Genomic DNA, 25,675 nt, shown 5'->3' with positions numbered 1-25,675 from the left:
TCTTTTAAAGAATGACTTGTTGGCCATGCGGCGGTGGCACACGCCTTTAATCCCAGCACTCGGGAGGCAGAGCCAGGTGGATCTCTGTGAGTTCCAGGCCAGCCTGGTCTACAGAGTGAAATCCAGGACAGGCATCAAAACTACACAGAGAAAACCTATCTCGAAAAAACAAAAGAATGACTTGTTCCTTCTTTTTTTTTTTTTTTTTCCCCAGATAGAGTCTGGCTATTACCCAGGGTAGGTAGCCTTGAATTTGTACTCCAGCAACTCTTCTGCCTGCTTCTGTCTTCCAAGTAGTTGGGACTGGAACACCATAACACCCAAGCATTATTATTAATTGAAACAAGGTGTCACTATGTGACCTTGGTTGGCCTCAAACTCAGAGATCCGCCTGCCTCTGTCTCCCTAGTGCTGGGATTAAAGACATATGCTACTACCACCTGGCTTAAACTATTCTCTCTTTTTTTTTTTTTAATTATTAATAGACCTAGGTGTAGTGGAATACACTTTAATCCCAACACTTGGAATGCAGAGGCAATCAGGATCACTGTGATTCTGAAGCCACCATGGTTTATATACCAATTTCTAAGTCAGCCAAGACTTACAAAGTGAGATCCTGCCTCAAAAAGAAAAGGAAAAACTTGGGCTGAAGAGATAGTTCAGTGATTAGGAGCACTGGCTGCTCTTTCAGAGGAAATCAGTTCAATTCCCAGCAACCACTTGTGGCTCACAACCATCCCTAATGAGATCTGGTGCCCTCTTCTGGCCTGCAGGCAGAACATTGCATACATAATAAATAAATAAACCTTTAAAAAAAAAGAAAAAAGAAAAATGTAAGAAAACAATCACCAAACAAGCAAATAAAGACAAGACTTTACAATAAATGTTAACAATACTTGCACAACCTGATATCCACAAGGATAAAAGAAAACAAACCTCATCTCTAATCTCAACATACAATTCAAGATAAATCAAACACCTAAATGTAAAGACTAAAACTATAAAATTTCTAGGTGAAATTATAAAGTTATATGATTTGCATGGTGGTGCACTCTGTTGATCCCAGCACTTGGGAGGTGGAGGCAGGTGGATCTCTGTGAGTTTGAGGCCAGCCTGGTCTACAGAGTTATAGGCCAGCTAGGGATACACAGTGAAAAACAAAATGAAACAAACAAACAAACAAATAGAATTGCTGTAAATTAGGTCAACAAGATGGCACAATAAGTAAAAACACTTTTGAGGACTTGAGTTCAATTCCCAGCACCCATAGTAGGAGAACAGATTCCTCAAAGTTGGCCTTTGACCTTCACATGTGGCCATGACACACATGCATGTGCATGCACAAACACACATACAGTAATAACTAAAACATCAATTTTAGGAACTGGAGAGATGGTTCAGCTGTTAGGACTGGCTGATCTTCCAGAGGAGCCTGGTTTGATGGCTTACACACATCTGTAACTCCAGTTCCAGGGGATCCAACACCTCTGACCTCTGCACATCCACACACACAGTGCATACACTTAATATGCAGCAAAACACCCATATACATAAAGTCTAAAATTTTTAATTAAAAAAATGAATTTAGGGGTTGGGGATTCAGCTCAGTGGTAGAGCCCTTGCCTAGCAAGCACAAGGCTCTGGGTTCGGTCCTCAGCTCTGAAAAAAAAAAATTATTTTTAATTATGTGCATGTGTGTGTCCATGTGTGGGTATGTACAAATGAGTGCAGGTGCCTACAGAGGCCAGAGGCACCAGATTCCCCCAGAGCTGGGCTACAGGTGGTGGCAAGCCACCCGATATGGGTGCTAGGACTCAAGCTCAAGAAATCACAAAAGCAGTATATGTTCTTCAACAGTCATTTCTCCAGCCTCTAGAGCCCACATTTAAAGACTTTACCTTTTATGTGTATGGATGTTTTGCCTGTATGTATATAGATGTACCATACATGCCTACAAAGGGCATCAGATTCCCCAGAACTGAATTACAGATGGTTCAAAGCACGTGCTAGAAAGTGAACCCAAGCCTTCTGGAAGAGCAGCAAGTACTCTTGACCACTAAACCATCTCTACAGGCCCTAAAGCCTACATTTTAAAAAAATAAATGAGCTGGGCATGGTGGCCCACATCTTTATTCCCAGTCTCAAGAGACAGAGGCAGGAGGATCTCTGTGAGTTTGAGGACAGCCTGGTTTACACAAGTTCCAGGACAGCCAAGGCCTGTATAGTGAGATCCTTTCTCAAAAACCAGTAAATAAAAACAAAGGGGCTAGGTGTGGTGGTACAGACCTTTAATTCCACTCTTACAAGGCAGATCTCTGTGAGTCTAAGGCCAGCCAAAGACACAAGGTTAAGACCAAGTCTCAAAACAACTAATGAAGCCGGGCGGTGGTGGCGCACGCCTTTAATCCCAGCACTCAGGAGGCAGAGCCAGGCGGATCTCTGTGAGTTCGAGGCCAGCCTGGGCTACCAAGTGAGTTCCAGGAAAAAGGCGCAAAGCTACACAGAGAAACCCTGTCTCGAAAAACCAAAAAAAAAAAAAAAAAAAAACTAATGAAGGAATAACAAATGGGCATGGTGACAGGTGTTCCCAGCACTGACAAGGTAGAAATAAGTAGATCCTTGGGGCTTGCTGGCCATTCAGCCTAGCCTACTTGGTGAGTTCTAGGCCAGTAAGAACGCTTTCTCAAAAAGAATGTGAACGTCATGTGAAGAAATGAACCTAAGGCTGTCCTCTGGCCTTCACCCAAATAGGCATGTAAGTATGTCTGCATGAGTACACACACACAGAATACATAGAGTAAATGAAGGGTTCTGGTTTGGTTTGGTTTTTGAGACAGGGTGCATAACCCTGGCTGTCCTAGAACTCACTCTACAGACCAAGCTGGCTTTGAACTCAAGAGATCTACCTACTTCTGCCTCCTGAGGGCTGAGAGTAAAGGTGTGCAGCACCACTGCCAGGCCTCAAAGGAAGTTTTAAAACAACCCAAATATATCTAGGATGAGAAAAACCAAAGCACAGGTTATCCTAGGCTAGAATAGGACAGCAGTTTAAATCAACCTCTTGTTAAAGAAACAAACTAAAGTTGGGCATGGTTGTACACACCTGTAATCCCAGCACTCAGAAGGCTAAGGCAGGTAGATTGAGTTCAAAGCCAGGCTGGGTTAAATAGTGAAACCCTGTCCTCAAAAATAATGGGTTAGGGATCTGGTGGTAATCATCAACTCTATTCAGAAATATACTAGTTGATGTAACTCTAACAGCACTTTACCAGTTTCCAGTAAATTTAGCCCAAACCCACCCTCCATTGCCTACTTGGCAAAAACAGAGATGAAATCATTCTTTTCCCTTTCTAGCTGATATTACACTTTGTCAGTAGACATTAAAGAGATGCTAGTGCAAAAGGAAGGAGCTTTTCATTCTGGTTCCATTATGTAACTCTCACCAGGCCCCCACCACTTAGCCAGCTTTCCTAGAGCCCAATCACAGCTGTTCTGACTCCCACGATGCATCGCATACAGGCCAGCAGCTTCCTCTAACACCTCACCCAAGAACTTCACAGTATAGAGCTTTTGGTGATAAATTTCCTTGTAAATGGAATCTACCCACTAAGTTCTAGGATGTTGATTTCTAACATGTTCTGCCAACATAACCCCACAATAATTTTCTCTGCTATCTTGTTAGGCAAAGCTGTGCCCCATCTAACAAGGTAGAGACCTGAGCCTACAAACAGGGTCTTTCTTAAGCATGTTTATTTGGTCTAGGGACCACAGCCACCTACCCACTCCCAAAAGTAGGTTTTCTATTCTTTTCTTGAGTTCTCTCTACTTCTGACTAGCCAAGTCCTCCATTACTCCAATCTCTTACACTTACTAATGTATATATATTCACAGTTGGCTGGGATTAGCTCAGTGGTAGAACCATTGGGCTAGCATGTGCAAGACCTTGAACTGAGTTCAGTCCCCCGATCAAAAGCAAAAAAAAAAAAAAAAAAAATTAACACAAACAAAAATCCAATTGAGCCAGGCACAGTGACACAGGCCTTTAATCCCAGCACTCAGGAGGCAGAGGCAGGGATCTCTGAGTTCAAGGCCAGCCTGGTCTACATAGAGAGTTCCAGAAAAGCTAGGGAAAAAAAAAAAAAAAAAAGACCCTGTCTTAAAAAAAAAAAAGGAAAAGAAAAAGAAAAGAGAAAAAGAAACCCCTCTAATTTAATATTTGCTCACCAAGGTCAGGATTTTCCTAGGAGACACTCATGAAATATCTAATGGAATCATATATATATATATATATATATATATATATATATATTTTTTTTTTTTTTTTTTTTTTTTTTTTCCCCGAGACAGGGTTTCTCCGTGTAGCTTTGCGCCTTTTCCTGGAACTCACTTGGTAGCCCAGGCTGGCCTCGAACTCACAGAGATCCGCCTGGCTCTGCCTCCCGAGTGCTGGGATTAAAGGCGTGCGCTACCACCGCCCGGCGGAATCATATATTTTATCATTTATCTTCCCAGACTGGTTAGAAACTTCCTGGTATTCATGTCTATTTTCTGTGCTATTTTTAACTTTAGCAAAAGTACCAAAAATCATCAAAACCTAGCCTGGTAAAGTAGGCATGTAATCCCAGCTGAGTCAGGAAAACCATAAATTCAAGACCTACCAGACACTACAACTTACCTGAACAACTAGTAAGACCCTGTCTCAACAGAGAAAAATAAAATCAGAACTGGAGATACAACTCAGTGTACATGTTTGCAGAGCATACTGAAGGCGCAGGTTTGATCCCCAGCACTGTAAAACTCTGAATAACTAACCGGGCGGGGGTGGCACATGCCTTTAATCCCACAGAGGCAGGTGGATCTCTGTGAGTTCGAGGCCAGCCTGGTCTACAGAGTGAGTTCCAGAACAAACTCCAAAGCTACAAAGAGAAACTCTGTCTCGAAAAAAACAAAAAGAAAAAACTTATGAACTAAAGGCAAAAAATACAAAGTCTTCACTCTCTAAGAAATGTCTGTAATTCACTATTTCATCTAAAGAAAAAAATGGTATCCCAGAAACCCTCACATTATAGCTTGTGTTTGGCAAGGGTGGTAATATAATCTTCTGGGACTTTTTTAGTATATACTCATTATACAAAATGATGGGTTTCATTATGATATTTTCATACATGCATATCATGAGCTCTGTTCATATTCAACCTGGATTAGCCTCTCTTGTGCCTTTCATCCCTCCCGCTTGTCCCTTTCTTGTGGCTAAATAATCTACCTTCTACTTTCATATTTTAATTTAAATACCTTTTAAAAATAAAGATTCTGGCCAGGCAGTGGTGCTGCATGCCTTTAATCCCAGGTGGGCAGAGGCAGGTGGATCTCTGAGTTCGAGGCCAGACTGGTCTACAGATAGTTCCATGATAGCCAAGGCTACATAGAGAAACCCTGTCTCAAAAAAAAAAACAAAAAATAAAAAAATAAAAGACTCTGCTATGGAGAAATATGCAGTATTTGTCTTTCTGAATTTCGTTTATTTCATTTAACATGACGATCTCAAACTTCCATCTACCACACAATTTACACACTTCTTCCTGTTTGGTTTTTTGAGACAGTGTCTTTCTAGCTAATTTCCTTCTTCATGACTGAATAAAACTCCATTGTGTACATATACCGGTTCTTATTCAATTCGTCTGCTGATGATTGCCAGGCTGACTCCATACCTTGGTTATTGTGAATGGTGCCACAATGAACGAGTGCGTAGGTGTCTGTCAGACACTTGAGATTCTTTCGGGTCTACAGGAGCACTATGGCTGGCTCACATGGGAGTTCTAGCTTCCTTTTTTTTTTTTAGAAACTCGGGAAGCAGGGGTAAATCCCTCAGAAAATCTCTAATAACATCCATGCTCAAGCAAAACCTTTCTAACAAAGTCAGCTGAAAAGGTTTCCTTAGGCAATAAAGACAGTGATAACATCAAAATCTAAGACTGGGGATGGAGTTCAGTTGGTAGACTATTATCTGTCTAGCATGTACAAAGGGCCTCCATTTGACACCCAGCACAGCATAAGACTGAGCAAAGTGGTATAAAACTAACTCCAGTACTCAAGAGGTGAAGGCTGGAGGACCGGAAGTTTAAAGTTATCCTTGACCACACAGAGTCGGAGCTACAAGAAACTCTACCTCAGAAAACAGAACAAAGGGGCTATAGGATTAGTCAAGTAAGAGCACTTGCTCTTGCAGAGGGCCCAGGCTTGGTTCCTAGCACCCGCAGCTCACAATCTCATGACCGGAAAAAAATCCATCTGCTCTATTAAAGTTATGGCTCGCTGGGCAGTGGTGGCGTACGCCTTTAATCCCAGCGCTTGCGAGGTAGGGCCAGGCGGATCTCTGCGAGTTCGAGGCCAGCCTGGTCTACCGAGCGAGATCCGGGACAGGCACCCAAACTATATGGAGAAAGCCTGTCTCAAAAAACAAAACAAACAAACAAACAAAAAAGTTATGGCTCTATGGTGGACACAGTGGTGCATGCCTTTAATCCTAGCACTTGGGAGGCAGAAGCAGGCAATCTTTGTGAGTTCATGGTTAGGCCAGCTTGATTTACATAGTGAGTTCCAAAACAGCCAGAGCTATATAATGAGACCCTGTCTCAAAAAAAGTTATAGCTCTAACTATAATCTTATGCTTAAAAAGATTAAAAAAAAAAAAAAAAAAGAAAGAAAAAAGAAAAAAGAAAAGGTTAAAAACTGGTGGTGGTAGCACAAAGATTATGGGATAATTAATGCTTAAAGAAAAAAAAAAGCTAAAAGCCAGGCGGTAGCACTCCCAAGGCAGAGGCAGGTGGATCCTGGTGAGTTCGAGGCTAGCCTAGTCTACAAAGCAAGTTCCAGGACAGCCAGTGCTGAAACACAGAGAAACCCTATCTCAAAAAACCAAGGGGGAAAAAAAAGAAGCTAAAAAGCCCTTTAAAGATATGGAGGAATAGATGCACATTAGTAAGTGAATGAAGCCACCTAAAATGGACACCAGGACTGGGGTACATACCTCAGTTGGTAGAGTACTGGCCCAACACTGTGACTGAGCATGGGGGTACAAACCTGTAGTCCTAGCACTTGAGGTGGAAGCAGGAGATCAGAAGTTCAAGGTCATGCTCAGCTGCAGAGCAAGTTGAAAACCAGCCAGGCTATATGACAACCTGTCTAAAAGGATAAAAACTGATGAGGAGATATAGATAAAGATATAGATAGATGTAAGTTCCCAACTATACATTCTGAAAAGGCAAATCTATGGAGACAGTTAAAAAGAAAACAAACAAACCAACAAAGCCAACCAAGTGACTGCCATGGGAAAGCTGAACAGATTTTTAGAGGATTTCTTAGGGCTGTGAAATCATTCCATACAATATATATACATATATATGTGTATATATATGTATATATGTGTATATATATACATATATATATATATATATATATATATATATATATATATATATATATACCTGTAACCAGAATGTAAGAGTCTGAGGCAGGAGGACTGCCAAGAGTTGAAGGCTAGTCTGAGCTACAGAGCGAGTTTTAGGCCACCTGGGGCCTGTCTCAAAAACAACAAAATATTCTGCTTATACACAAAAATACTAAAAGTGACATCACAGTTTATTTTTCTCGTTTAACTAGCAAATATATATTTAAATATTTTTTACTGAACGACACTAAGTTTTTCACAATTTTCAAATGACATTTTTTTTTTGTGTCTGCATATATGTGTGTGGGTACACATGCTACATACCATACAGTTGTGGAGGTCAGAGGACAACTTGCAAGATTCAGTTTTTCCTTCTACCAGGTGGGTCCTGGGGATGGAACCTGAGTCATGAAGCTTGATGGCAAAACCCTTTACCCAATGAGCCGTCTTGGCCTCAGCCAGCCCATGTTTCAAATAACAGCTTTAGTGAGATGACTCACATCACACAAGTCACCCATCATAGTGTACCATTCAGTGGTTCTTAGCAGAGTCTCAAACATGCAACTATCGCCACAACTTCAAAACATTTAATTATCTCAAAAAGAAATACTGTACACTTTTGTTATCACTTCCCTACCCTTACCACCACCTGAAAGCACTCAGTAACCACAGATCTACTTGCTGTCTTTATAAAATGATTTGTTCTGGATACTGCCTTAGAAATAAAATCGTACAAATACAGCCTTTTATACCTGGATTTTTAAACTCTACACATTTCTGAGGCTAAAATATAATATATACTAGTATTTGTTTACTTGGGTTTTTTGTTTTAAGACAAGTCCCTCTGTTGTGTAGCTCCAGCTGTCCTGGAACTCACTCTGTAGACCAGGCTGGCCTTGAATTCTCAGAGACCCGCCTGCCTCTGCCTCCTGAGTGCGGAGATCGAAGGTGTGCACTACCAAAACCAGCCTCCTTTCCTTTTTTGAGTAACATCCACTGCATGAACACATTTGACTTATCTACTTATCATGTGATGCTGATGGACACTTCAGGCGTTTCCCTCTTTTGTTATTAAGATTTTAATTATGTGTAAGGGGGTGGGTAGGTGTCTGCATGTGGATATGTGAATGTGAGTGTGTGCCTGCAGAGGCCCCAGATGTCAGAGCTAGAGCTACAGACAACTGTAAGCCACCTGACTTGAGTGCTGGGAACCTAACTCACGTCCTCTGTAAGACCAGCAAGAACTCTCAACTGCAGAGCTATCTCATCCCTCCTCCTTTGTTATTAATGCTGATGCTATAAATATTTACAATCAGTCAAAGAACTGTCTAAAGCTAGGCATGGTGGCACATGCCTTTAGTCCCAGAATTCAGCAGAATTGTGAGTTCAGGGCCAGCCTGACTACATAGTCAGAGAGGGAGGAGAGAGGCGGCAGAGAGAGAAAAGGGAGGGAGGATTGCCATACTGTTTCCCAAAGCTGCTGCACTGTTTTCCATTCCCATTAGTGAGGTACGTATGGTCTCCAATTTTTCCACATCCCCACCAAAACCGTCATTATGAGCTTAATGACTGTTCATTCAATCATAATACATCCAGATTTTTATCAACTGCAAGGTGTTCTTATTCAACTGACATCAAATTTTAGATCTGAAGAGTGCAGTCTGGTCAGGCATGATGGTGCACACCTGTAATTGTAGGGAGGCAGAGGCAGGAGGATCAGGAAATTCAAAGTCAACCTGGGCTACATGAGACCCTGTGGAGGGTCAGTGAGATGGTCCAGTGGGTAGATACTTGCTGTCAAGCCTGATGACTTGGGTTCAACCCTTAGAACCCACATGACAGAGAGAACTGATTCCTGCAAGTTGTCTTCTGGCCTCCACATGCACACCACAGCATGTGTACTCCCCCCCACACACATAAAATAAAATGGAAAAAAGTTCCTTCAGAGCCAGAGAGACAGACAGTTCTAGCCCCATTCTCCTAGCTTACTCTCTCCTTTCATATAATGAACAGGAATAACTGTACAAGTAAAACTTTTATAAAGGGATTCAGAAATTCAGAAGCCTTCTCTTCCCGCCTCTTCCTCTCTTCCCCTCTCTCTCTCCTCCCTCCCTCCCTCTCTCTCTCTCTCTCTCTCTCTCTCTCTCTCTCTCTCTCTAGCGCGCGCGCGCGCGCGCGCGCGCGCAGTCATGGTGATGGTGGACTAGTCCTAAGTGTGTGTGTGTGTGTGTGTGTGTGTGTGTGTGTGTGTGTGTGGTCATGGTGATGGTGGACTAGTCCTAAGTGTGTGTGTGTGTGTGTGTGTGTGTGTGTGTGTGTGTGTGTGGTCATGGTGATGGTGGACTAGTCCTAAGTGTGTGTGTGTGTGTGTGTGTGTGTGTGTGTGTGTGTGGTCATGGTGATGGTGGACTAGTCCTAAGTGTGTGTGTGTGTGTGTGTGTGTGTGTGTGTGTGGTCATGGTGATGGTGGACTAGTCCTAAGTGTGTGTGTGTGTGTGTGTGTGTGTGTGTGTGTGGTCATGGTGATGGTGGACTAGTCCTAAGTGTGTGTGTGTGTGTGTGTGTGTGTGTGGTCATGGTGATGGTGGACTAGTCCTAAGTGTGTGTGTGTGTGTGTGTGTGTGTGTGTGTGTGGTCATGGTGATGGTGGACTAGTCCTAAGTGTGTGTGTGTGTGTGTGTGTGTGTGTGTGGTCATGGTGATGGTGGACTAGTCCTAAGTGTGTGTGTGTGTGTGTGTGTGTGTGTGTGTGTGTGTGTGTGGTCATGGTGATGGTGGACTAGTCCTAAATGTAATTTCAAACCATAGCAGCAAATATAAGAATCTTAACCTAGGGGCTAGAGCGATGGATCAGCAATTAAGAGTGCTTTCTGTTCTACAGAGGACATAAGTGCAGAGTCCATGGCTCACGAAAGATTGTCACTCCAGTAAGGATTCCATGCCCTACACGTCTAACCTCCATGGGTATACATGTACATACATACACATAAGTAAATCTTTTAAAAAAGAAAAGAACTGGGCGGTGGTGGTGCACACCTTTAATGCCAGCACTTGGGAGGCAGAGGCAGGCAGATCTTTGTGAGTTTGAGGCCAGCCTGGTCCTGGTCAACAGATCGAGTTCCAGGACAGCCAGGGTTATGCAGAAAAACCAGGAAGGAAGGTCAGGCATAGTGACATAGCAGTCAGAAGGCAGAAGCAAGTGGATCTCTGTGCGTTCAAGGCCAGCCTGGTCTATATAGTACTGAATTCCAGGATAGCCAGGGAAACACAATGAGACCCTGCCTCAAAAAAAATTAAAAAAATAAAAATCTTGATCTATCATCTTTCATAAAAGAACCAAGCGAATGCCAGGCAGTTGTGGCACATACTTTTAATCCCAGCACTTGGGAGGCAGAAGCAGGTGGATCTCTGTGAGTTCGAGGCCAGCCTGGTCTACAGAGTGAGATCCAGGACAGCCAGGACTATTACACACAGAAGGGAAGAGAAAGAAAAAAGAAAGAAAGCAGCAGTTGTAGTCTCACCTCCAAATGCACACCATGATGTAGGTATGCACAAAATAAACAAACGTAAAAACAAGAACATGGGCTGGAGAGATGGCTCAGAGGTTAAGAGCACTGCTTGCTCTTCCAAAGGTCCTGAGTTCAATTCCCAGCAACCACATGGTGGCTCACAACCATCTGTAATGAGATCTGGTGCCCTCTTCTGTATACATAATAAATAAATAAATCTTAAAAAAAAAAAAAAAAAAAAAAAAAAGAACATTTTTTAAAGAACTAAGATAACCGGCTTCTTAGTTCAGTTGAAACTCATTACTCAAAGTCTGCTGAAGCAGAAATGAACATCTACTTTTAAAAATGTGTACATACTGCCAGGCATGGTGGTACACTTTAATCCCAGCACTTGAGAGCCAGAGAGCAGAAAGAACTCTTGTGAGTTGGAGCTCAAACTGGTGTACATAGTGAGTTCCAGGCCAGCCAGGGGTACACATTGATAACCTGTCTAAAATAAAATAAAATAAAAGAGGGGTTGAGTTGTGTATGTGCTGAACACAGTGACTCATTCCTCTAAGTCTGGGGGCCTAAGGCAGGAGGATCACTGAGAGTGAAGCCAGCAGGGGCTACATGGTGATTTCCAAGCCAGTCTGGACTACAGAGTACGAACTTGTCTTAAAAAATAAGAATAAACCTACAACAGCAGCATAATGCCACAAACATACAAAATACCTAACTGCTTTCTTGTTCCAAGCCAAAAAAAAAAAAAAAAAGAAAGAAAGAAAGAAAGAAAGAAAGAAAGAAAGAGGAGAAAGGGAGGGAGAGAGAGCACCGTGTAAGCCTCCCCCAGCTCTGCCTGTCACTGCTCCTGTGCCAGGCAAAGGATGGGAAGAGGAAGTCCTAGGCTGTCAAAAGGAGGGCCTAGGGCTGTCAGCACCAGTACGGGACTATCAGAACCAGTGTGCTTGTCTAACACTCTCTCTCCGAGCCAACACTGGCATTGGCCAGGAAGAGTGGGCCACACAGGCCCTTCTGAGATAGGCAACTTTTTTTTTTCAGGCCTTAGTTCTGAGCTTTGGGCAAGTTCGGATGCACTGTGGCTGGGCCTGAACCCAGAGAGCACTAGAGTCGGTATGTGCAAGCACTTCAGGTATGGCAAGAGGTGGCGACCCATGACCACCAAGTTCCCATTTCTACTTGTCCACTCCCTTGCATTTCCCTGTGTAATTATATTCCATTTCCAACTCAGACAAATTTAGCACATCTTTATAAACATTTAGTTCTTCTCATCTAAATTCAAGTGCAAAAAGACCAAAAAAAAAAGTGTCCCAGCCAGAAAGCAGTTATTGTCCCACTAAAATAAACATTTGTGTGTGTGTGGTAATGTGGGGGTTACTGAAACAAGGGCCTTTTTTTTTTAATGCATATGGCTATTTTGCCTGAATGTCTGTGCATCACATGTATGTAGTGACCGAGAGGCTAGAAGAGGTAAAAGAGGGGCCAGATCTCCTGGGACTGGAGTTGTATGCAGCTGTCTGTTGAGCTGTCTGTCATGTAGGCACTCGGAACTGAACCTGGGTTCTCTGGAAGAGCAGCCAGTGCTCTTAACTCCCAAGCCGTCTCTCCAGCCCCAGAAACTAGGGCCTTAGGCATGAGACAGGCACTCTACCAAGTTTTCCCCTAGAACATTTTTTGGGTGGGTATGGGGACTTGTACATATGCAGTAGTCATTCCCTACAAGTCTTCCACCTTCTTCTGATGCTGTGTATGTTGTGCCTTTGTCTGCCATGTACACACTGTATACAGGGTCCAACGAAGGGCATCTGTATCTTACTCTATCACTCTGTCTTCTTCCTTTGAGTTAGGGTCTCTCATTAAACCTACAGCTAATGGTTTTCAGATAGGCAGTCAGCAAGCCCCAGTGATCCTACGGATACAAACTCATACTTGTAGTGGGTAGCCATTCCAGCTTTGATCTGGAAGTTCCAACCCCCATTGAGGCTTTGGTAACTGTCATGCCTTCAAGGCAGGGCCAAGAGAGGACCATGAAGACCCGAGATCCAGATGTGCCAGCTCTCTTGGTTCCTGGACCCTGGACGCTGGAGGTAGACCGAGCAGAGTTCTCCAGAGAACACCGCCAGACTGCACTGCGTCTTTCCCAGACCCTGCAACCTATCCCTTCACTTGTAAGTTACCCCACAAAATAAACCTCCCTTTTAACTACGTGGAGTGGCCTTAATAATTTCACCAATACACACTCTTCATGTTTGCATAACAAGCACTCCTATTAACCACTGAGCTATCTCTCTGGCCCCCTTGTTTTTTGAGACAGGGCCTCTCACTGGTGCCTGGGGCTTGCATTTATCAACTAGACTGGCCAACTGGTAAACTATAGGGATCTGTCTCCATCCCCCGCCCCCAAATCCCACTGGGATTAAAAACCTGTGCCACTACATGAAGATATTCTTTTGTTTTTTTAAAGCTTATTTTTTTGTATACCTGTATTTTGCCCATATGTATGTATGTGTACCATGTATGTGCTTGGTGCCTAAAAAAACCAGAAGAGGGCATCAGAGCCAGGCATAGTGGTACAGGTATGTAGCTGGAAGATTTCCTGTGTCCTGGCCTGCTGACAGTTGGGTCAAATCTCTCCCACTCGCGTCCCCCAAGTAAACACACAGAGGCTTATATTAATTATAACTGCATGGCTCAAGCTTTTTGCTAGTAGCTCTTATATCTTAAATTAGCCCATAGCTATTAATCTATGTATTGCCACATGTTCCATGGCTTTACCTGAGTCCCATTACATGTTGCTCCTTGTGGGGATCGCTGGCAACTAGATAGTATAACTGTTAATTCTTGCTTAATTACTGTTTTGTTGTATGTAATTTTACTATGTTAAAGTTAAAACCTTCCTTTTTTGATTAGACAGAAGGGGGGTGCTGTGGGATGTTCTGTATGCTGTGAATGTGTTGCTCTGACTGGTTGATAAATAAAATGCTGATTGGCCAGTAGCCAGGCAGGAAGTATAGAGGGGATAAACAGACAAGGAGAATTCTGAGAAGTAGAAGGCTGAGTCAGTAGACACCAGCCCACCGTCCAGGAAGCAACAAGTAATGCACACAGGTAAAGTCACGGAACACATGGCAACATATAGATTTACAGAAATGGGCTGAGTTTAAATGTAAGAACTAGTCAGTGGAAAGCCTGAGCTAATGGCTGAGCAGTTTAATTAATATAAGCCTCTGTGTGTTTACTTGGGTATGAGCAGCTACAGGACCAAGGGAGCCAGGTGGGACCAGGAAAACTTCAGCTACACAGGTAGATCTCTGAGTTAGAGGCTAGCCTGGTCTAAGTTCCAGGACAGCCAAGGCTACAAAGAAACCTTGTCTTGGGGGGAAAAAAATCAGATTTCCTAGAACTAAAGTTATAGATGATTGTTGAGTAGCCATGTGGGTACTGGGAACTGAACCTAGGTCCTCTGCAAGAACAGTAAATACCCTTAACTTCTGAGTCCCCTCTCCAGCCCTACAGTAGACTTTCTATGGGTACTAGGAATCAAATTCAAGTCCTAATGCTTGTGGCAAACACTTACAGAGCCATTTCCTCAGATCCCTCCTTCCTTTATTACAATATTGAGTTGGAGTTTAATTAAGTTGCATAGACTGGTCTTAAACTCAACTTTATAGTTTACACAGGCCTTGAACATGTGATTCTCCTATCTCAGCCTCTGGGCTAGCTAAAATTACAGGCCCACGACACTAGGCAGGACTAAAAAATATTATAATTACTACTAAGACAGGGTCTTACATTAGAGACCAGGGTGGTCTTGAACTCATGTTGATCCTCCTGCCTCAGCCTCCCAAATACTTGGACTACAGGGGTGCTACTACACCTGGCTCCAAAGTTTTTTTTTTTTTTTTTTTTTTGAGACAGAACTCACAGAGATCTGCCTGCCTCTGTCTCCTGAGTTCAAGGATTAAAGGCATGTGCCATGACCTCTGGACAAAAATTATTCTTAAAAAAAAGCAAATATTGCTGGGTGGTGGCGGTGCATGCCTTTAATCCCAGCACTCGGGAGGCAGAGGCAGGCGGATCTCTAAGAGTTTAAGGCCAGCCTGGTCTACAGAGTGAGTTCCAGGATAGGCACTAAAAGCTACACAGAGAAAAAAAAAAACCAAAAAACCAAAAACAACAATAACAAAAAGCAAATATTGGGCTGGAGAGATGGCCCGGTGGTTACTGCTCTTCCAGAGGACCAGGTTCAATTCCCAGCACCCATACAGTCGCTTACAACTGTAACTAGAGTTCCAGAGGAGCCAATGCCCTCTTCTGAACTCTGTGGGTGCCAGACTTGCATGCGGTGCACAGATACACATTTAAACAAAATATCCATACACATTAAATAAATAAGGCAAATATCAAACCAATTGTGATTGTGAACATCTATAATCCTAGCACTTAGGTGGCTTAAGAAATAAGATCAAGAGTTAGATGTCAACCTGGATTACAAAACAAGCTGGTGACCTGCTTAGGCTACACAATCCGTCTGTCTGTCTCAAAAAACAAAACAGGGCTGGCAAAACGCTCAGGGTTGGATACGGTGCTGCCACACTACCATGACAATGAAGTTGGACCCCTGAGACCCACGGTGAAAGGGGAGGAAGTCGTCCTCTGACTTCTATACACTCTGTGATGCGCGCGCGCGCGCGCACACACACACACACACACACACACACACAGCAAAAAAGACAAAAACAAACAAACAAACAAACAAACAGAGCAAACCCTATTCTTTTGTTTAAGGGTTATAATGCTTTTGCAGTTCAAAAAGAGTGGAATATGCTCCAGGAATTGAAAATGTTTGAGAGAGGTTTTAGAAAGCCAGGGAGGACTTGAACTGGACTCTGGAGATAAGCAAGGAGGGAAAAGTAACAGAATCCTGAACAGGGGCGAAGGTCATGGGATTCGGCAAGCAAGAGACACCAGGAGGGGAGCGAAAGACATGTGGAATGCTGAGCAAGCTGTTTAGTTAGTGGATGATAAGGATAAACCTGAGGCAGTGGGCTGGGCCTGGCTGGGCAGCAACACTTTGGACGCCACATTAGGACCTCAGATCTCATCCTATAATCCTGTTTCTTATAATCCTGCTTTGTCTTTTTTCCCCTCGAGACAGGGTTTCTCTTCTAGCCCTCCCTGGCTGTCTTGGAATTCGATTTGTAGACCAGGGTGGCCTCAAACTCAGAGATCTCCCTGCCTCCTGGGCCTGTGTCAATTTCTGGCCAGTGTAGAATAACCACCATCTACGATATCTAGCTGTTCTTAATAGTTTAAAAGTGCTAAACTGGCCCATGCCTTGGTGGATCTCTGTGATTTCCAGGCCAGCCTCGTCTACATAGTGAGTTCCAGGACAGCCAGGGTTATGTATAGAGACACCATTCCAAGAAAAAAATAAAGTGCTAAGCCAGGTATATATACACTTGAAGTCCCTGCACTCTTGAGTTTCCACAACAGCCTAGGTAGGATACACAAGGAACACGATCTCAAAAAAACCGAAAGTACTAAAGTTTACAAATGAATTATGCAAAGACAAAGAAGACAGAGGGCCTATCACCATAATGGTCTTTATGATGCAGCCCTTAAAATACCCAGCACAGAAATCATGTTACTGTCTTTGGGTTAACTGTTGAATCAAGTATCATACCCTATTCATAAATATCCATGAGCTAGTAAACAAAGCATAAAACAAATATTAAACAAAGACAATGAAAGTTCATGTGTTTTCTGATCTTCCTTGGGACAGCAGTCCTAACAAAGGATTACGCCAAGGAGAGACTTTAATGGACCCTTGAACTCCCTGAGATTGTATGCAGAAGTCAATGCTGACAACTTGATTAATCATCTCCTTCTAGATATCTAAGAGATCCAATACCCAAAATGAGATAAGAGTCTAACTTACGGTTAGCTATTTTAGCAGAAATAGCAAAAATTTAACCCTGTGGCTGATTTAATTTTCAAAATAAAGAAATAAGAGCAATGGGAGCTTGGGAGGAGCAATTTTGAGAAGCTAATATTTTAGTATCTCCCTCCTATTTCACGAAGGCCAAAATGTTATTAATCATTCAAAAAACGGCCCTGTGGAAGGGCAATGAAATAAATAACAAAAGTACTCAACTCCTCTCTTCTCCTCACAAGCATAACAACCAGCTAACAGCAACAACCTGCCACCTGCGCAGGCTTCATTCAGCTCTGGCTTCCCAGAGGCATCTCCAGACCAAGATGCTGGTTTCTTTCAAAATTAAACATTCAGAGATGAGTGACATGAGCCTGCTTGACCTCCTTAATCATCTCTTGTAGGTTTCGTATGACGACAACATACAAGACACCTGTGTGGAGAAGCTAAGGGCCCTGGGTAAAATGTGTTTTGCAGCAACCAGGAGGACCGTTTCTAGAGATGCACACTCTTCTGGAGATCGCCAGCCCCACCTCCATCAAAAGAAACAGGCCTGCAGCCGTTTTCATCCAGCATCAATAACATTTAGCACTGCTTTTATTTCGAGACAGGGTCTTGCTATGTAGCTCCGGCTGGCCTGCAACCCATTGGCAATCCTCCTGCCTCAGTAGAGTGCATGAGCTCCCATACCGGTTTCAGTTCTGTTAGTAGTTCAAGACCATCCACAATAAAAACATTTTTAATAGTCTTATCATACGCCTACATTTCCTAACGGACTGTCTTTTTAGGAGACAAAATTAGTCAAATCATCACCATCCTTATCTCCTCCTAAAACACACTCCCCAAAAAGAGTGGTGGTCAAGCACTACAGAACTTATACCCCCAAATAAAACTCAGCCAATATGAACATTTAACCAGGTTCTTCAAGAAGCAGTAAACAGTGAATCCAGAAGAGCACGGAAGGCTCCGTGGGGTCTTCCAAGGAAAGAGACAGGCGGATGACCATCGTCCAACCAAAAACACAGGGCCTTGATACCACCCTGCTTGGCTCATAAGGCATTTTAGGCCTGTTTCTTCTCATCTTTAGTCTCAAGCGGCCTGAAAAATTACAAGAGTGTGATATCTAAGAGCGACGACGTACGTTTATCACTGGTGTGGAGGAACGTTACGGCCGGGAGAACAAGCGGGCAGTGACCACGTCCTCAGCACTCCTGGTCAGAGGCATCCAGTGATTTAGGCAGGAAAGGCAGGTTTCACCCGCTATCCCGCCGGCCGACCGGTCCTAGGGCACAGGGCTCTCCGACCTCCACCCGGGGCTGCCCTCCCCAGCCTCCGTGCCAGCATCTGGGAGGCTCCGCGGAAGGCCAACCAGGACGCTCCAATGATGTTCCAGTGATGCTCGGCCTAAGTCCCGACCCTGCCCTACGCGCGCCTGCTACAACCCCGCGCCCGCCGCCACCCTAGCCTTGGGTGTCGGGCGGGTCTTTTGGCCCGACTCCTGTCACTCACCGGCCCGACCTGGGCAGCGGGCGCCCAAGGCTCCCCACGGGAGCTGGGCCCCCCGGGCCTCCAGGTTTCGGCCCGCCCCCTGGCAGGCAGCGCAGGTGGCTGAGCCCCGCAGCAGCGGCCCCGCACCGGCCGCTCGGTCCAGCTCCTGGCGCTGCCCACTGGGTACGGATCAACAACAAGATGGCGGCCAGCCGAGGGGGCGGGGGCCGGGCGTCATAGTAACCAAGGACAGCAAAGAACCCGCCCCCGACTGAGGTTCTCTCCAATCAACAGCCTCTCTTCCAGATGTCTGCAGGAGTTCTTCCCGCCGATTCGTCAAGTGTCCCGTCTGTCAGAGTGTGCCTCGCGTGCAGAATGCCTGGGGCACGTGACTGTGACGGCATGAATTGACGCATGCGCGCCATTCTCAGATTTGCTGGCGGCGGCGCTTTTGCTCGCGACCGGGGAAGGTAGAGCGCCCTTGGTTTTCTCACCTGCGCAACCCTTTCGGTTTTGAGCAGCGTTTAATCATACTTCTCGCACACACTTAGGGAATGTCAGCGGTGCGGTGTTTGCTTTGTCGTCTGCCTGTGGTAGGGGTCTACCCTAGTTCACTGGTGAGGAAACTGAGGCGCAGCAGAGAGGCTGAGCCAAGGTCACACAGTCTTAGGAAGTAGTGGTGATGAGTCCCTCGCCTCTTGTGGCTCCCGAGTTAACGAGTGTTTTCTAAGCGTCTCCCAGCCACAGCCCTCAGTGCTACCTTCTCAGTTTCTGGCTTCCCCTCTCCGCAGTTTATTTTGCATAGAGTTAAATATGCATCCAGCACAAGTCCCAGCATATAGTCTCAGCAATGGCTACTCTTCATTGCCCGAGAGCATCAGTTAAATTCCTATGACACTATCTTTTGCCCTTGGCTGTCATGACCTGTCTCTGAGGCAAACTGAGTCCCATGAAGATGGCCATCCTTTGTTCTCCATAGTAGGCCCCTAACCCTGGACTTGGCTTCAAGGTTAGGCCACCACAGGCACCAAAGTACCTGGTCCCACACCCAAATATCCTGATTAGTTAACTCTAGAACTTTTTTTAAAAAACCTTTTATATATATATATATAAAGGACAGCCAAGGTTATATAGGGAGATCCTGTCTCAATAAACACATTAAAAAAATTTTTTTTTCTGGGTGGTGGTGGCAGCGCTCACTTTTAGTCCCAGCACAGGCAGAGGCATGCGGGCCTCTGAGTTTGAGGCCAGCTTGGTTTACAAAGCAAGTTCTAGGACCTCCAGGACTGTTACACAGAGAAACTCTGTTTCTAAAAGCCAAACCAAAACAAAAAATCAAGTCTTGCTGGGTATGGTGGAACACACCTTTAATCCCAGCACTGAGGAGGCAAAAGGTGGATCTATGAGTTTGAAGCCAGCCTGGTCCACATAGAGAGTTCCAGGCCAGCCAGGGCAACAGAGCAGGACCCTGCCTCAAAAAATAAATAAATAAATAAATAAATAAATAAATAAATAAAATAAAATAAAAATAAAAACCTCCAAGTATACAGGACAACTGGAGACCCATCAATCACTAGCAAGATAAGAGCCTCTTCTACAAAGTGCCAGCAGCTGTCCGAGCATCAGACAATGCTTCTTCAAAGAAAAACAATCTACCGTTCCATAGGGTGCCCACAGGGAGGTGGCACTTTCTCCAAGTAAGAACAGGGAAAGAGATCTCAGAGCTTCTCCCACACAAAGATTACAAGGTGGGTAGTGTTCCGTTTGTAATCTTTATTGCTAAGTCAGCTTGGAAGTGTAGGCTAGGATCACGTGAGAAGGGAATTCCACACATAGGAAAGCAGCTGCTTGGCCTCAGAGCCAACGCCGTGCTCCAGTGCGCGAGCTGAACAGGTAATCTCTCCCTGTGCCTGAGCCCAGCCGAGCAGGGGAGAGAAGGGTGAGAAGGGAGGTGCTGGCCTCAGCCCTGTAACCACCCCTTCCCTAGGGTCCAGTTCACCACCTCCCTCCCTTCTCAGCAAAGAACCCTGAGGTTCAGCGCAGGTGAACAGAAAGCCAGTGGATACCGGTTCCCCTCCAGCAGCCAATGTCAGATCACTCTGCTACAATTTTACTGGTGAAAACTGGACTATCTAGGGAGCTCTCCCCTGAGAGCTGGGACAAGACCAGGTCTGAGTCACCTGGCCCTATTGGTGTTTGACAGAAGTTGGCTGAAGGGTGAGGGGGTGACAGAGGGTGAGTGGGGGGTCAGAGAGAAAGAGCTCAGTCAGTGAAAATGTAGATGCTGGATGCTTAGTGGTAACAGCAAAAATGGAGATGGGTAAAGGGAAGAGAAAATTCTGGGAAAGGGTGAGGGCCCAGGCAGAGAAGAGTTATAAAAAGCAGAGACTTACGGACATCGTGGGCTCTGCCATCAAAATGCTTCTGAAAAAAAATAAAGGGCACAGTGAGTTGAACCTTGCCCACAGGGAGCAGATGGAAGGGCTGGGTGCCCACCTGCCTCCGCTATCTTGGTGGTGGTGTGGGCATTCTCACAGGGGTGGCCACTCACAGGGAGGAAGGCAGGCTTTGCAGGGATAGGCAGTACCCTAGAGCAGCCTCAGTGCCCTCAACTTGGGATATGGCATACCAGACTCATGGAAGTTCTGGTTACCTGGGGACATCTCCATTCTGGTGCCTCCATGAGTCTCTCAACGGATCCTTCATTTCCCGGGATGCTATAGCAAGTTGGAGTAGAAGCACGTACAAGAAGTACAAGAGTCTGGGCCCCAGCCTGGGTTTAGTGGCTGTGTTCCCCGAGGCATAGAGGTAAGCGAAGGAGACTGACCTGTTTAGCAGCAGAGCTCTGGCTGGTTTGCTCGGTGCCTGTAGTAGCTGGGCAAACCTAAAAGGCCAGAAGGAGGAAGCAACCCGTCAAAGTAGCAGGGCCTGCTGACTCTAAGGAGTGTCATTATCTGTCCCCTTTATATTAGAAACAGCCTATGTGAGATGCCCACGCCGTCATCTGTCCTACCCCTAGACTCGGAGGATTCAATTTACAGAAGCAGGGCAGATATCCGGTAGAAAACAGAGGTTGGGAACAGGGAAATTTCAGACTCTGAACCATCTGTGTCCATCCGATTTCAAGACTGGACTCCACCAATGATGGAGACCACTTCCAGTGTCTCTCAGTCTGAACACTTCTGGAAAGACAGCGGCAGCCCTCCTCAACCTGTTTGCCCACCAGTGTTGGCAGTGTCATCGAATACTGAGTAAGACTACCCATTCCAGCCAGTGTCTGTGTATAGGCTGGGAAGCGGGAAGCACAGAGATGGGAACGTACCCCCGGAGGATCCTGCTGAGGAGCCAGCCCAGAGCCAGGAGGAGAACTGCGCCAGTCGCTGTCAGCACTACCACAAACCAAGGCTCTGGCTTCCAGAAAGCCTCTACCTCTGTCACAATCAGGGGCGTCATTGTTGAGGACACCTGAAAGGAGGGTCACTACCATTGACAGTCAGCTTTCAAATTCCCTATGAACTGAAGCACCTCACACCCCAAACTGATTTTTTTCACCCAGCAGTTTTCTCTAAAATGTCTTCTCTCATAATTCCATCTAAAAAACTAGGTGTCTTCCCCCTTCAAGATCCTCTCTCCCAACCTCAAGGGCCTGAGGAGCCCCTCACTGTGCTTCTGTGGGTGCTGGTGGCCACCGTGCCGGCCCTCCAAGGAACTAGATGCACAATGATGGTGGTTGTGGTGCTGAGGTGGGGGGTGGAAGGGCCCACATCAGCAACATGGATCAATAGCTCATAGGTGCAGGGCTGCTCTGGCCACGGAGGCCCCAACACAGTGTCATTGTGCATCAGGATGGTCCCTTGCAGTCTAAACCGGCTCTGGCTATTCCCTGAAAGCAGAGTAGTAAGAGAAGAAGGTATTGCTACCTTAGCCGGACCCTCACCAACAGCCTGGTGGCCCCCACATATTCACACCTCCCACGATGCTGTAGGAGAGTGCCAAGCGCTGTGGCTCTTGAGGGATCCAGCATGACACCTTGGTCACCTCCATGCTACAGCCCAAGGGAGTGTAGATGGTGAGTTCCTGAAATGGAGGCTCACACTCGGGGGCATGGTCATTCACATCCTGGAGAAAGGCCACCATGTTAGGAGTGGCTACAGTCCATCCCTCAAACTCCCAGGCTAGCCCTTCAACTTCCTTTGAAAACACTGAACCTAGGTGGCATCACCACAACGGTGATGTTTTCCACAGTGAGCCCCTCCCCTCGACCAGCCCATATAAGAAACACACATCTGCACAGAAAAGCAAAAGGCCAGAGGGAAGTCTGTCTTTCCCAGGCCCCGGAGGTCAATTACCTCAACCTCAATGGTTACAGTACATGAACCTGAGCGATGGCGGTTGAGGTCCCAGTCTTGGCTGTGATCAATCAGGAGAATAATGATCTTGTACCACCTTTGCTGCTCATAGTCCAAAGGCCCCAGGAGGTGAATCTCTCCTAGAAGGGATGGTCACAGCCTTCGCCTGCAGAGTCAACTCTGGCCCCATCCCTCCTTCCCAGCCCTGGGGGTTAAGTACCACTGAGACGATCCACAGCAAAGGTGGAGGGTCCACCAGAGATGTAGTACTCAAGGCTGTTATGAGGGTAATCAGTATCCGTGCCCACTACGGAGCCCAGCGGAGTGTGGGGCCCCGCATCCTCCCGAACCCGGAACGTGCGTGGGACACAGGCTGGGGAGAACTCATTGACGGGCGTTACCATCACCAGTACTGGAACCTCAGCTGGGGACGATTTGGCAGTTAAGAAGCTGTCCTGAGGTACCCAGGCCTACCCTAGGGTTCTTCTATTGTTTTGTTTTTTTGAGACAGGGTTTCTCTGTGCAGCTTTGGTGCCTGTCCCGGAACTCATTTTGTAGACCTGGCTGGCCTCGAACTCACAGAGATCCGCCTGCCTCTGTCTCCGAGTGCTGGGATTAAAGATATGCACCACCACCGCCCAGCCTGCCCTAGAGTTCTTAATAAGTAAACATGGCCCTATATTGGAGAGAGGGTTTTCTGGGGAATGGTGGGGGGAATCTTAAGAGAGACATCTTAGGGATCTTAAACTGAGACAACCCTGACCTAGTTTTTGAGGGAAGAAAGCTGTCTATGTCAGGGGGATGGAAAGGAGTGGGCTAAATAGCCCTGTCCTGAATGTTCAGGCCTAAGTATGGTCACTCACTGGTCATCTGGGGCTGGCCATCATCCAAAACCAAGATGGACGCTGCATGCTGGAAGCAAGCCCCAGGAGTGTCACAATCCAATGTAGTATTTACCTGGCCAAGGGGACAGAGAGTAAGATGAAGCCAGGATCTGGAAGAACTTGAGGCCTGTCACAGTGCCTCAATCCAGGGTCTCCACGTATATTCTACCTTGACCCAGTTTTCCAGACCCCATCTCACCTCCGTGGTCTCAATGCCAATAAACCTTGGCCCACCCACCTTGTCTGCATGGGAGTTTAGGAGTGGGTGTTGGGCACCTCAAGGACTCTGTCACGAAGATGGAGGCTGGCAGAGTCGGGAGGGTTGTGGAACTGCAGCTGGAAGTCGAGGGGGGCGCCAGCAGAGTCTGGGTCAACGCAAGTGAGCTTGCTCAGCACCGTGCCCACAGGTGTAGTCTCTGGGACTTGAGTCCTGGGAGTGGAGGGCAGGAGGCAAGACAGAAAGGGAGTCTGGACCAATGGTGAGCCAGGGGATCTCACCCCAACAAGCCTGGCATGGCTTCAGGGTACTCACACCAGTAGCGCGGGATGGCAGCGTGGGGGCCACTGGTTGACTGCTCGCACGTTAACCGTGAGATCGAACTCGGCACTGGCCCAAGGCTGGAGCCTCTCAAAGGCCCTCACCTGCAGTTTCGTGACCGCTGCACCCTGAGCGCGAGCCAAATCCAGGGGCGCGGTGGTCCTCACTACCCCGTCAGCTGGAGGGTGTAAGAAACAAAGCTCCGCCCTGCCCCAGCTCAGTCCCGCTCTCCACCAACTGCCCCAAAGCGGGCAGATAGATGGTCCTGACCACTTCCACCTCCTCCTCTAAGGTCAAGGCTCTCAACCCAATTTTTCTGGTAGGAGTTACCTCTGTGCCCCGACCCTTTCCCCACTACAGATCCCAGGACCCATCCTCTTCCTTCCCTCACCTTGTCCAATGGAGTAGAGTGGGCTGGGCAATGGGGAGATGATTTCATAGAGTAAGTTGGATCCCCTAGCCTGGACCTGAATCACCTTGCTCCCAGGGACCAGATCCTCTGGGATGGTGATACTCTGGGCCTTCTGCCTGAACAAAAAAAAAAAAAAAAATGCAAACCTTTCTCCTGCTTATTACAGCCGGGTCCCCAGGTCCCTCCCTAGGGCTCCCCTCCTATGGGAACTAGAATGCTCCAGCAGCCCTGCAGCCTACCCCAACTGTTTCCCAGGGGATAAATGCAGAATCCTCCAGTGTCCCAGGGCAGGGGAGCCTTACGGGAAGGAGACTTGGCTGGAGGGCGCAGGCAAAACCTTCACTGTTAGCATCCCTTTGCAGCTTTGGCCTTTTCCTAAAGACACTAAAATGTGCAGCTGGAAGGTCTGTCGGCACATATATGACAGGAAAGAAACCATGTTACGTGTCCACTGCTGTATCCATGCCTAGTCCTCTCTTCAAATAGGCAGTCCTCAAGACCTCCACAAGGAACCCTGTGACTTACCACGCTGCTGACAGTATCCCTTTGAACCCTATAACTCTGGGCCACCAATTCTTCTGAGTCAAAGTGTGAATTAGGTTAGAGTTGCTGAGAGCCAGTTACTAAGAGGTGGAAGTGTGTTTGTTTTTGTGGTGCTGGGGATGGAACCCAGGGAATTGCAGAAATGACCATTTTAAAGAGGGGACTTCCTTCTTGCTAGCCACCTTACCCAAAGTTTTCTCTTCAAGTTTGACTGCCACACTGCACTCTACATTAGAGGACCTGTGAGGTCTCAGAACGCAGGCCTGCCCTCTTTCTGGACCTCCAGACCTCTGTCTGGAAGAAAGCCAGACTGAGAGGTCAGTCAGCAGGGGGCAGCAAGTGGGCTGAGACAAGCAAATTAGTCAAAGTAGGCAAGGACAATTGTTCAGGAGGTGGCGGTCCTACCTAATCCATAGCTATCCCCAGGTCCGAAGCCATGCTTACCTTTAGAGCCTGACCTCTGAGGCCCTGGGATGGTGCCCGCAGCAATCCCTGCTCATCAATGGAGAAAGGCCCGGGGAAGAGTGGAGGGTCTTGGGCACTGGTAATGTTCATCTAACAGAACAGAGA

General features: G+C 46.2%; 2 protein-coding genes across 12 annotated transcripts in view; both read right to left on the bottom strand.

Annotated features, from left to right (window-relative positions):
- The window catches only part of Ip6k1 (inositol hexakisphosphate kinase 1), a 52,614-nt gene extending 31,808 nt beyond the window's left edge, over positions 1-20,806 (bottom strand). For 2 of the 4 annotated variants that reach the window (XM_059268625.1, XM_059268628.1), the window contains exon 1: positions 18,401-18,720. The gene's annotated coding sequence lies outside the window, so the exon portion shown is untranslated. Of the gene's footprint in view, positions 1-18,032; positions 18,132-18,400; positions 18,721-20,772 lie in introns of those variants that run through there. The other 2 variants (XM_059268626.1, XM_059268627.1) reach the window with 2 other exon arrangements.
- Cdhr4 (cadherin related family member 4) lies at positions 20,133-25,675 on the bottom strand. 8 transcript variants are annotated; one of them, XM_059268615.1, is made up of 14 exons: positions 25,550-25,675; positions 24,865-24,968; positions 24,542-24,678; positions 24,145-24,328; positions 23,889-24,042; positions 23,592-23,685; positions 22,949-23,152; positions 22,729-22,868; positions 22,348-22,498; positions 22,042-22,262; positions 21,702-21,844; positions 21,207-21,263; positions 20,773-20,803; positions 20,133-20,289 (listed from the first exon to the last, which is right to left on the bottom strand). In XM_059268615.1, the coding sequence occupies exons 1-14, from the start codon at positions 25,658-25,660 to the stop codon at positions 20,188-20,190; spliced, it is 1,833 nt and encodes a 610-aa protein (XP_059124598.1). In that variant the 5' UTR covers positions 25,661-25,675; the 3' UTR covers positions 20,133-20,187. The 8 variants fall into 8 exon arrangements, with proteins under 8 accessions (XP_059124598.1, XP_059124599.1, XP_059124602.1 ...); XM_059268616.1 differs by having other exon boundaries at positions 20,773-20,800; XM_059268619.1 differs by lacking the exon at positions 22,042-22,262.

Source organism: Peromyscus eremicus, chromosome 7, assembly GCF_949786415.1.
Source record: "Peromyscus eremicus chromosome 7, PerEre_H2_v1, whole genome shotgun sequence".
NCBI classification, from domain to species: Eukaryota; Metazoa; Chordata; class Mammalia; order Rodentia; family Cricetidae; genus Peromyscus; species Peromyscus eremicus.
This window is presented reverse-complemented; position numbering and strand designations above follow the sequence as displayed.